General features: G+C 41.9%; 1 protein-coding gene across 3 annotated transcripts in view; it reads left to right on the plus strand.

The window, feature by feature from the left end:
- Window positions 1–13078, plus strand: part of PCGF5 (polycomb group ring finger 5) — a 113225-nt gene that overhangs the window by 79780 nt on the left and 20367 nt on the right. For all 3 annotated transcript variants that reach the window (XM_082268457.1, XM_082268458.1, XM_082268459.1), the window contains exon 7: window positions 10945–11087. In XM_082268457.1, coding sequence (XP_082124583.1) covers window positions 10945–11087 — 143 coding nt within the window. The remainder of the gene's footprint in view (window positions 1–10944; window positions 11088–13078) is intronic.

Genomic DNA, 13078 nt, shown 5'->3' on the forward strand with positions numbered 1-13078 from the left:
TCCCAGAGGAGGAGGTATAGGAGAATGATTCTCCCATTTTATTCTGATGAATCAAATCAGGACAAGTCACCTTTGGTTGAAATTTCATTCAAGCTTTAAGAATATAATTGCTACCTTTTATTGATGCTTTACACTCCTGTTTAGCGTTAGAGCAACCTGTATCTGCTCACTGCCAGGTTTCCGACATAGGGTCCCAACAATTTTCCTAACTTGCTAAGCACTTCCCAGTCCACTTGCTCTTAGAATTTATACTTTACAGTTACTAGCCTCAACCCGAAAAGCTTTTTGCTGCTCTAAAACATTTTCTCAGCAATATTCTATCAAGCAGAGCTTCATGCACAAATTGACAGTCCCTGCAATAAACCCTGCCATCTCTTGTCTAAACAAGACACTTATGGCCCCTGTAGAGAATAATTCTGTGTTCATGGACCCAGTGCACAAAAGGTTAGTGGCCCTTAAGGCCCTTTTTTCCATTGCAGGCCCGCCATACAACCTGAAGTTGCTTCCATGGACTTATGCAGTCTGAAATAAACGCATGGCCCAGGACCCTAGCTCCATCTTAAACTGTCCCTCTGTTCACCGCCAGCTAGAGCTTGGTAAATATGTTTCGCCAGATCTACAGGATGAGCCTCCTCAATGTGCAGAGAATACCTTGGCTCAGATACTGGTCAGCAGAACTCCAGGCATCTTGTGTTCTGCCACTTCTCGCCTCATGTGGCCATGTTGATTCTGACATCTTCGGGAGGCCTGCTGGCTTTTCCTGGTTCAGCTGCCACTCCTCCCAATGATGTGGCACTAGGCACAACCGCCTTCCCCTCCTTTTTCTGAATGAAGCGCTATGTCTCCTGGGTTATGTGACTTGCATATCTCAGGAAGCACAGCGAGCACTGTGCATGTCCTTCGTCTAGCTAAGTGACCTGAATGGGGGACAGGGGCCCACATTTAATGAGAAAAAAAAGACCGCTCTATTCATGTAGCGGAGGAGTGATTAGAAGGGAAGTCTTTTCTGAGCGGAGGAGTGATTAGAAGGGAAGTCTTTTCTGAGCGGAGGAGTGATTAGAAGGGAAGTCTTGTCTGAGCGGAGGAGTGATTAGAAGGGAAGTCTTTTCTGAGCGGAGGAGTGATTAGAAGGGAAGTCTTTTCTGAGCGGAGGAGTGATTAGAAGGGAAGTCTTTTCTGAGCGGAGGAGTGATTAGAAGGGAAGTCTTGTCTGAGCGGAGGAGTGATTAGAAGGGAAGTCTTTTCTGAGCGGAGGAGTGATTAGAAGGGAAGTCTTGTCTTAGCGGAGGAGTGATTAGAAGGGAAGTCTTTTCTGAGCGGAGGAGTGATTAGAAGGGAAGTCTTGTCTGAGCGGAGGAGTGATTAGAAGGGAAGTCTAATCACTCCTCCGCTCAGAAAAGACTTCCCTTCTAATCACTCCTCCGCTCAGAAAAGAAGGGAAGTCTTGTCTGAGCGGAGGAGTGATTAGAAGGGAAGTCTTGTCTGAGCGGAGGAGTGATTAGAAGGGAAGTCTTGTCTGAGCGGAGGAGTGATTAGAAGGGAAGTCTTTTCTGAGCGGAGGAGTGATTAGAAGGGAAGTCTTGTCTGAGCGGAGGAGTGATTAGAAGGGAAGTCTTTTCTGAGCGGAGGAGTGATTAGAAGGGAAGTCTTTTCTGAGCGGAGGAGTGATTAGAAGGGAAGTCTTTTCTGAGCGGAGGAGTGATTAGAAGGGAAGTCTTGTCTGAGCGGAGGAGTGATTAGAAGGGAAGTCTTTTCTGAGGTGAAGATCCGCTTGAAAGGGTGGATGTGCAGAAGGACAATGATTTTACTTTGTATGATGCAATTAGATATCGTTGTTGTTTGCTTATTTTGATAGCTAACAAAATAGGCAAAGAAGATTTGGCCTTCAGCACTGTATGGAGGAATCTTGTTTTTTTTTTTTCATTTGGCCTGAAGGCTGAACCAAAAAAAAAAACTATCAGCGTATGACCAGCTTTTTACCTAAAGGAAAAAAAATCCCACTCTAGCCTGAGAATTATAAAGTACTTCGATTTTAACCACACACTCAGTCTCTGACCCCCTTACTTCATTCCTCCTTACTTGATATTATATAACAATGCCAGTGTATAGAATTTTCATTAGCCACGAATACCTGGTTGTTGGGACTGCTATATGTGGACTGCTGTTTTTGTATTAGCCTGGTTAGTGTTCTTGTGTCCTTGTATAGTATTTACATTGGTGGGTAAAATGCTGACATTGTGGGGAAGTATGCTTTAATGTAACCAATGTTATGAGATAATAGCTTTTATTTAGCAGATCAGGAAGTATTGACTTCCTGAAATGAACTATGAACATTGAGTTTTCTATACACTGCTCAGTATAATAATGTGTGAACTTTAGGAAGTGAGAGTTTCCTGGTAAATAACACTTTTTTATTTTTCTTTCTTTTTTACAACTCTGCATGAAAATGAAGATTTGGCAAATGTGATTGTTAAAATACCACCTTGGCTCCAAGTGACTGTCTCTGAACAATAGACAAGAATGTAACTGCAGAAAGGAATTAGGAACAATGTGTATGATAAAAAACCAGGATAAGTCCTCAGTAAACACAATGGGCAGAGTTATGAAAACTACAGTAGAATGATACGTGGCTGTTGCCCCTTCCTGCATGCATCTGGAAAAATAAATGTAAAGGACCCCTTTATGATTCTGTTGATTATGAAATTAGTGATAAACTAATAATACTCGTTTTTCAAGCATGTGTTATTACTTTAAGTGGTATTGAACCCAAAACCAAAAATTGTATACATTGCAGCTTACTAATCGTTCGATGTGATGGCTATATTTGTTTTCTTTTTAGGCTTTTTTCACCTGGTGATCTGGCCAGTAACACACCACCTGTATTAGAACGCCAACTCTCTGGATAAAGGAGCAACAAAGACACCTTTAGACAGCAGCATTGTCAGATTAGGGGGAGGGTAGTGTTGGCAACAGTTCAGCTTCAAGAGGTTTAGTGTATCTAAATCTGCTAGTCATTCTAACACTTTATAAGCAGTTACGGCAGCAGTTGTGTTCCTTTTGGGGAAAAATGTTTTACATTAAAAAAAAAATGATGATTGTAAGCACCCCTGTCAGTGGTACATGGTTTGTCTCAACCCTCTAACGGCTACTCCTGTGGGACAGCTTTTTCTGTTGAAAAACAACAGACTTACTGGCTGTATCTCCAGGTGAAAATAGAAGCCTAAAAAAAAGAAAACAAATCACATCTAAGAATTGCTAAGCTGCAATATAATACACTTTTTGCTTTTTGGGTTTAATACCACTTGCATTTCTGCAATACATGCTGCATTTTTAAGGAAATGTGAAAACCGAAAAATATCTGTTGATATACCAGAATAATCATAAATTAGATCTATGAAAGTCTCAGACAATCTATGTTGCAACACAACATTTAGTCAGATTGTAAGATTCACTCTCCTATACTGTAAAGGTATATGTAATTGGCTGCTGCGGAACAGCTCTGTCTCTTTGCGCAGACACTGGGGGTGATTTGTTTGTCTTTACTGACAATGTAACTTAGGCCAACATGTGTTGGCTCATCTAGCTTTCTATTGATATCTTTAGCACAGGAATCTACTTTCAATCCTTAACTCCATCCTGTACTGTAATATACAAATTTTGACAGTTTCCGAAGTGTCAAAAGCATGATAAACTGTACATTCCATACATCATCCTGTATTCCACGGCGCTGCTTGTCAAACTCGCTCATTGAGTTTAATAGGGCCACACTGCAACTACGGCATTATAGGGTTACACCAGGCAGTGAGTAGACAATATAACCCCTCCTCACTGCCTGTCAAATGGCCTCTGAAAACCACTGACTGGAAGGAGAGAGCCTGAGATTGGTACAGCGCAGATTTCTTCAGATCCTAACCTGGAGTGAAGAACAGGTGCACATGGCTCCTGGGGATTGCAGTGTGCAGGTGCTAACACAAGAAGAACAGGGAGCAGAGTGGTGGGAGAGCATTGGGATGTCTCCTAGGCAATGCTCTCTTACCCCAAAGGAGCCTCTTTGTACTTATCAAATCACCAGAATTCTCTCCCCTTACAGTTCTTGCAGTGAGGAAGCTGACAGGCTCAGAGAGGCATTGAGAGCTGGATGTGGCCCTTGGCATTAAGATAAAAAACCTTCTGGATGTAGCAGCCTCCCCAGCACCCCCTTATACTTGAGGTCCTGAGGTCCTTCTCTGTCCAGCGATGTCCACGAGTCCCTCCGCCGTCCGGGACTCTCCCTCCCGATTGGCTGGGACACAGCCACAGCGCCATTAGCTCCCGCAGCTGTCAGTCAAAATCAGATAGCCAATCCGGAGAGAGAGGGGGCAGGGCTGAACAGCAGCAAAGTGTCTGAATGAACACACGGAGCTACAGCTTGGCTCAAGCTGCTTGCTGTAAGGGCACTCAACAGGAGGGAGGGGCCAGGAGCAGAGAAGAGGGACCCAAGAAGAGGAGGATCTGGGCTGCTCTGTTCGAAACCAACTGCACAGAGCAGATAAGTATAACATGTTTGTTATTTAAAAAAAAAGCAAGACTTTACAATCACTTTAAGACTACATTCACATGGGTGATGCTGTTTACATAGCACAGTTAGGGACTGATAATCACGGCTGGATGCTTTCTGTGTGTTTACAGCAACCATCATGGCAGGTAATGGCTGTGCAAAAAGTTATGAATAGCTGTGGCCACGGTCTGCCTGTCATTGCATTGTATAGGCTGCAGCCATTCGCACACCTTTCATTCCAGATGCAGGAATCCGAAGATTCTTGCCACTTGAATTTGCAGGGTGTGCTAATTGCCTGTGTGGAGGTGGTCTAAAGCCTTCTCAACCAGAGCAATGAGTACTTCATTAAGTCTCTGTGGCTGAGATCTGTAGGGCTGTGACCTGGTCTTCTTGCACGTTCTCTAAGGTTTACAATGTTGATTTATCTGCCTCTGCAGATGCACGTTTCAGCTGAAAAACTCTGCAAGTAGCTATTTAATGCCCTTGTATTTCCATTCGTTTTGGAATTTTTGGGGGCTGGTTCACCTGTAGCGTTTTTGTGTGCCTGACCCGTCAGTTTGGACTGCTTTTGCATGTCCCTCACTGATGAAGAAAGACAATAGGATTTTGTTATATAAAATCCTTCATTTAATCCATACATTGCAGGACACGGGACCTTTATTCATAGGCTGTGGGTTATAAGTAGGCTACCTTGGACACTGACTAGGGCCACCCCTAGAATGTAGTCCTCAAAGTCCGCTTACTCCTTGTGACTGTTTTTTGCTAGTATTCTTAGGTGATAGACCTGTTCTCCTCTGGAGAAATATTTTTCAATCCATTCAATTTGTTTCTTCTCTGAAGCGTCTCTCAAGATCCGACTGCCTATGTCTCTGGGCTATCTAGCAGTCTCCGGATCACTTACCGTTGGTGTATCCCTTGGGGGCATTACCCCGATCCCACTGTGGGGCTGGCTTGTAATGATTGTTTTAAAACTGGAATCCCATGTTAGCCACTGAACTAGGAGCTGGTGTGTAGTTAACCACAGTGTACTTTACAGGTTCAGGGCCTGGTCCATACAAAGCATCATGAAGTACCAGTTATATCAACAGACTTTCAGTGTTGTTGTCAAGGCCAAGCCAAGGACGTCTAGACCCTAAAGAAAGAGCATGACGTCCAAGTCTGCCAATACTCCTCTTCTTGGAAATAGAACAATTTTCCCATTTGTTGAATTTCTTAAATTTTGTCAAGCCAGAGCATTTTTGTAGGGGGGAGAGGTTTGCTTCTACATCACTGGGATGCAGGCTTTGGTCACATTAAGAAGGTGTTTAGGCAAGGAGTGGTTATATTTTTGTAGACATGGGAGTGTCATGTAATAAGTCGCTGCAGGGTTTCATTCAAGAAACACAACTGTAAGGGTTTTTGTTGTACTTTCAACCTTATCCCAGAGTTTTGGGCAGTCACAGAAGATGTGCAATAAGGAGCCTTCTGACAACAGCAGCATTTGTTGGAAACCTGTGGGAACATGTGATGGAGGATTATAGAGGTCCTGTACCATCTAGTCAAATAGTTTATCGCTTCCCTCTTGGTACTTACATGCTTTGGAGGCTTTATGTGTGAAAAGGATAATCTTAACCTTTGGGGGGCTGAGAGAATGTCGTTTTTAGATCTGCTTTCCAATGCTGTACAAATGGAAGCTCTAGTGAGCTCCGTTTCCACGAATAAAGCATAAAGCTATGATAGGGTATGCCTCAAGGGTACGCTGTTGAGACAGGTTTACTAGTACGTGGATGGTTTTCTCACATCTCTATATTCATCAGGTAGAGAACGCAGGTAGGCCCCCAGTTGGGCATGACAAGAAAATCCAAAGTATTCAAGAACGTATTTTCCAATTCTCAGTTATTCATTAGAGTGGTGTTAAATAGAGAAATGTAACAACTAAAAGATCCCCTATGGAATAAGGGCATTGAATTGGGGATCATCCAAGCTATGTTTAAAGTCTACAGAGCCAAATATAGGAAACATGGGACTAGGATGAGGAGAAAGACAGGAAGAACAGAAAATAATTCTAAAGGTCTGTAACTGGGACCCTAAAAGTGGATGTAAATATCATGGGATTGATCTATCTGGGAGCCAAGGAAAACCCTTTTATGTCATGGTAGGATCTTATGCCTCGTACACACGCAACGATTGTTGGCCGACCCATCGGCCGTCTTTTGTCCAGTGTTGTTGTGTTGGTTGAAATGTGCTCTAGACTGCACACAAATTTTTTCGGCCAACAACAACCAACTTCAGAAGTGATGTCATGTGCTGGTTTACTTTCCGTGTGTTTTTTCTTCTCTGAGCATGCCCAGTCTTGCTCGTCTGAATTTTGTCTGCCGAAATCTGTACTGACTGACGAACAATCGGCCGTTCTGTTGACGGCCAACAAAAATTTTATAGCATGCACACCAGATTTTGTTCGGCCGAAAAGTCGCAGTCGGTTGTCGGAAGCATCATACTAACAAGCCAACAATCAGCCGATCGGACGTTGGCCGAAAATTCACGGCCAACAATCATTGCGTGTGTATGAGGCATTACAAGCCGACAATCGGCCGATCGGACGTTGGCCGAAAATTCACGGCCAACAATCGTTGCGTGTGTACGAGGCATAATTCTCAAAAATGGTTCCAGGGTGACTAAAAATAGAAGTGGTGACAATGGACATCCCTGACAAGTCCCATTTTGAATGTGAAAGGGATCTTAAATGGCTTCATTAATTTAGCTTTGGCTGACGTGGAGGAATACAGTGCCGACAGCCATTTCTTCATCCCCTCGCTCAAACCTATATTGTCCAGCTTAGCACAAAAGACCTAATCCACTCTATCCAATGCTTTCTCTGCATCTGCAGAAAACAAGCACTAGTGGAGTGTGTCTCGTTTGGGCAAAGTCAATGGTGTTAAGGATCCGCTGAGTATTGTCCCTACTGAGTGTGAATCCAGACTGGTCTGGGTGGATGAGAGAAGGGATGTGCGGTAGCAATCTAGAGGAAAGGAATATCCTTAAATCTATGTTAAGCAGGGTAATGGGGTGGTAACTGTGGGATAGAGCAGGATCCTTGCCACCTTTTGGAACAACTGCTATGTGTGCCTGTAATGTAACATTCGGGATTGAATGGCTTTCCCTGAGTGAGTTATAGGCCTGTAAAAAATCTGAGGGCCAAACCGTCTTGGAAGGTCTTATAGTATGCCAGAGTAAAGCCACCTGTGCTCAGTACCTTGCCTGACTTCACAGATTTAAATGCACAAATAAATAGGTAATAGCAGTCTCCCAACTCTTGTTTGATATCCACAGTGAGTTTAGACATGCCAAAAGCTTGGATACTGTTAAGTGTTTGGAAAGAGGAGTGGGTTGTTTGATCCCCTAAATTATGGAGGGCAGGGTAATATTCTTTGAAGTCCCTAGCTATATCAAGGGAGGTCTTCAAGCGGAACTTCACCTAAAAGAGGAATGTCGGCTTTAAGTCCTGCTCCACCATATTTGGCATATTATTTTTGGGTGGTGGAGAAGGGGAAGAGGGTACCTAGTTTTAACAGGTACCTGCTCCTACTTCAGCGTGGCTGGCCTAGGCAATGAGTGGAAATTCTCCTTTCTCCCCCCCTCCCCCCCTGTCTAATGGGACATGTCACAGGTCCCAGAAGACTGCTGGACCATTTGCAAAGCGCACGCATGCGCAGTGGCCAGCCAACTTTGAAGCCAAAAGTAGCATAGTGGGCTGCCCACAGTTAGCATGCAGGTGCCAGGAACCTGAAGGCTAGTAGTGAAAGGCTAGCCCAGGTGAGCAGTGGATCTCTTGACAGGTAAGTGTCCTTTTATTAAAATTCAGCAGCTACAGTATTTGTGAACAATTGCTTTAACTGTATTGTCTCCCTGCGTCTTAATTTGTGGAAAATAAATCCTTGCCCTGAATTGTTTGAGTGGTAACATTCTTCCCAGTTAATAAATTCATAGAATGCCCTTCTATATCATGTAAGTTTTGCTTTATTGATAAGGAGGGAGTTTAACTTGCCTCAAAAGTCTTTCGATTGGTCCCCCCCTTTATATAGCCAATGATTTCTTATGAGCTTGTTCTAGAGGGTGCATTTCAAATAGTAGGGTAGAGTAGAGTTTATCTTGGAGTTAAAGTGGTTTGAATGACTGAAGATTTTTACCTAAATGCATTCTCTGCATTTGGTGAAAAACATTTCAAGATTAGCTCCCCACCAGCCCCCCCCCCCCTAAATACTTACCTGATCCTGATCTCGATCCAGCACTGCGCCCAAGAGCAGTATCGCTGATATCTCTCTCCTCACTGTACATAGAGGCAGCAGCTCCTGCTGCTTTATATCAAATCCAGTGAGGAGGGAGCAGGGGGAGGGGAGTAAAAAAACGTGAAAAAATCCGCGCTGGGTCAAGCTAAAAGAACGAAAAGGTAAGCAGCCAGTTAACCAAATATGATAAACGCTGTAAATTATCTAAAAAAAAAAAAATGAAGCAGCGCTAAATCCTAATAGTGCAATCATGAATAGTCATATAGTAAATAATGTGGCATGAAAACAAATAAACGCGCAGTGAATAAATTATGAGAAAAATATATTATTGAAAAAAATCAATCAATGAAAGTAATATAATGAAATTGGTGCAAAATCCAGTGTAAGGTGAACATTAAAAAGTCCTTTTCAATGTTAAATAAGAGTGTCCATAAAATGTAAAAAAGTGTATAAGTAACGTTGATTGATGAAATCCACCACCAAGCACCAAAACTTAGCATACTTCTTACCAGATATCATAGACCATAAATTATAATGGTCATAAAAGCACTAAATAACTCGCATCTGAGATGGGCAGTGGCTGCTCGGCAGTAGCTCCAAATGGATCAGGATTAAAAAAAAATTAACAAGCATAGTGAATCCTGCTAACATTTAAGTCCTTTTATTTAAAATCATAAGAAGTACCTTCCATGAGTTGTACACAGGCACAAATGAGTAAGAAACCAGCAGACAGTCAGCTCATGATAAAGGAATGCCGTGAGTGACGGCTAAGCAAGAGCAATGTCTTCGGTAACAGCCAATCCGATGTGTTTCATCATCGTTGATATCTCCCCAGGGGACGGCCGACGTTGGTATCTGACATTCAGCCTGCCCCTGGGAAGGTGTCATTGGTGACAAAACAGGTTGGATTGGCTGTTAATGAAGACATCACGCTTGCTTAGCCGTCACTCACGGCGTTCCTTTCTTATGAGCGGACAGTCTTCTGTTTTTTTACTCGTTTGTGCCTGTTTACAACTCGAAGGTACTTTATATATATTTTAAATAAAAGAAGTTTAATGTTAGCAGGCTTCTCTATGCTTGTTTATTTTTTAATTATTTGGAGCTGTGATGCCAGCTCTGATGCCAGCTTATTTTGTGCTTTTATGACTATTATAATTTATGGTCCATGCTATCAGGTAAGAAGCGTATGCTAAATGTTGGTGCTTGGTGGTGGATTTCATCAATAAACGTTACTTATACACTTTTTTGCACTTTTATGGACACTCTTGTTTAATATTGAAAATAACTTTTAAATTGAAAAGATTTTATGTTCACCTAACCCTGGATTTTGTACCTATTTCTTTTTTTAATTTTCAATAAATTTTATTGAGAAAACGAGATTACAAAACAGAGTAATGCATTTGGAATCAACAGTGTAATAACAAACAATAAACCAGAACAATCGGTATTTGTACCTATTTCATTATATCACTTTCATATGATTGATTTTTTTTCAATGATATATTTTCCTCATAATTTATTCACTGCATGTTTAGTTGTTTTCATGCCACATTATTTACCATATGATTATTCATGATTGCTCTATTAGAATTTAGCACCTCTTCTTATTTTTATTTATAGACACACACAGCCAGGAAGTGACTGTGTACGTCTGCCCCCACGGCAAGCGCTTGTTATGGGGGCAGGCACTAAAGTGGAGGAGAGGAGGATCAGGGCCACTCTGTGCAATACCATTGCACAGAGCAGGTATGTATAACATGTTTGGTTTTTTTATTAAAAAAATAAAAATAAATAGCTTTTTAATAACCTTTTTAATGGTTTTCTATTTGAGGAACCTTAATTTTATGTGCAGTCACTGGATTGTGCATTTATTCGAGACAGAACGGTGAGACATCCTCAGTAACATATAAATAAAATGTGGCGAAAGTGATTTTAATTCTTGGGAGATTGGATTTTTAGAAGTCGAGTCGTATAAAAGCATTTTGTTCAACTTCCATTGCCACCATGTATATGGCAGAGAGTTAAATTTCATCACCTTACAACATAACAGTTTAAATGTTGGGATAAACTGGGGTATGAAGGTTTGAAGATAATGTTAAAAGGACTTAATTAAAAGTTGTTTTTAATACTTCTCTTTAACAGATAGATATCCAAACAATAAAAGGCTTAAGGATGATGAAGAGGAAAATGATGAAAACAAAGACTACCACAGAAGCGACCCCCAGATTGCCATCTGTCTTGATTGTCTACGAAATAATGGCCAGTCTGGGGATAACATAGTAAAGGTAACTGCAGTTAATTACTAATGTTCTCCAGTACACAGCTTTCCAGGAGCTGTCCAACCACTCAGTGTGTTCTGCCATACTTGTTGTCCTTGTGGCATTTCCCGCAATCAAATGAAGAAAGGCTGAAATAAAGTGGCAACAGTAATATCTGTCCAGAAGCAGTGAGAGGGTGCTGAAAAAAAAAATATATTCTAGAATTACAAATGTAGATGGTATATGGAAAGTACTTGGTTATCAGGGTGGGATAGCTCACATGCGGAGTATACATAAAATAAACACACACTGAAAGTTCAGTTCAGCTTTAAAACATAGGAAATGTGAGTAGAGGATTTGAAATTCCTAATATAAACGTAAAGTGGAACTACACTGCCGCAGAACACCACAAACCAAAAACGCTATTTAATTCATTTTTAATATTCTAAGCAAACTCACCCATCAGAAATCACTTTGAAAAACACCCCAGCATGTTTGGCTTTGGCCATCTTGAATTAGGGTAGATGATGTAGCTTTTTCTTCCTGTAATCCATCTGCCCTTAGATGAGGCATGCATATGACGCTGCTATAAAACATTCCCAATAAAAAAAATTGAAAAATCAAATTTTTTCATCATTTTAGGCCAATTTGTATTCTGCTACATATTTTTGGTAAAAAAAATCCCAATAAGTGTATATTCATTGGTTTGTGCAAAAGTTGTCATGTCTACAAACTAAGGGAAAAATGTATGTAATTTTTATTTATTTATTTATTTTTTTACTAGTAATTGCCACGATCATCGATTTTTTTTTAGTGGGACTGCAATATTGTGGCGGACAGATCGGACACCTAACTGACATTTTTGACACTTTTGGGAGGACCAGTGACATTACTAAAGTTATCGGTGCTAAAAAATAAGCACTGTTACTGTACTAATGGCATTGGCAGGGAAGGGTTTAACACCAGGGCCGATCAAAGGGTTAAATGTGTCCCTAGGGCAGGGATAGGCAAACTGTGGCCCTCCAGCTGTTGCAAAACTACAAGTCCCATCATGCCTCTGCCGCTGGGTGTCATGCTTGTGGCTGTCAGAGTCTTGCTATGCCTCATGGGACTTGTAGTTCTGCAACATTTGGAGGGCCACAGTTTGCATATCCCTGCCCTAGGGGGTGCTTTCAAACTTTGTGGAGTATGGACCTGCTGGGTGAACACAGGGAACTGTGTTCCTAAATAGGAGGAACACAGGATCCCTGTGGTCATCACTGACACAACAGCAGTCTGCCGTGTTTACATTGGCAGACCGCCGTTCTGTCTCTACAGGGAGCGATTGTGGTTTCACGGTGGACATCGCGTCTGCTGGACCTGCTGATTGGCTCCCCCTGTGGCCAATCGACGGGTGCGCTCGTCCTACTAACTGTCCCGCCAAACAACGCACAGGTACGTTGTTTCGTGGGACAGAGCCGACCTGCCGCAGTATAAGTACGGTGGCTGGTCGCCAAGTGGTTAATGGTAGTGCTCTGTTTCAGGGCTACACCACTTAAAGTAGCAGCAGCAGTGTGTTAGGATTCTGACATCTCCAGAGTCTTCAATCTTAGTGAATGAGGATTCTGATGATATCAGCACCCACATTGCAGAGCTTCTGGTAGTATAGGAAACCCTTCAAGGCGTTTGCATGTTAGTTTTAGGGATGGTATGACAAGAAATGCCAATACTTTTTTTTTTTTTTTTGTAAAAAGATTAAAAGTATTTACATACAAATGAAAAGTGCTGCAGAAATGATCACAGTACACAATACCAAGAGGAGAAATAACAGGAAACCGATACATGTAAACCTATAACTCGCTTCTAGGCCTCATGCACACTGGGCATTATACCTGTCAATCCCCCCCAAAAAAATAAAGTGCCAGAAGTTGAAGGGTGAAGTTCAGCTTTAAGCATAATAAAATAAACATTTCCCAGTAAACTATTTGTTAAAACTCTTACCCGCAGTTGCAGCTGGCCCTAGACACAGTCTGTGTCCA

This window comes from Pelophylax lessonae (assembly GCF_965119305.1).
Source record: "Pelophylax lessonae genome assembly, chromosome: 9".
NCBI classification, from domain to species: Eukaryota; Metazoa; Chordata; class Amphibia; order Anura; family Ranidae; genus Pelophylax; species Pelophylax lessonae.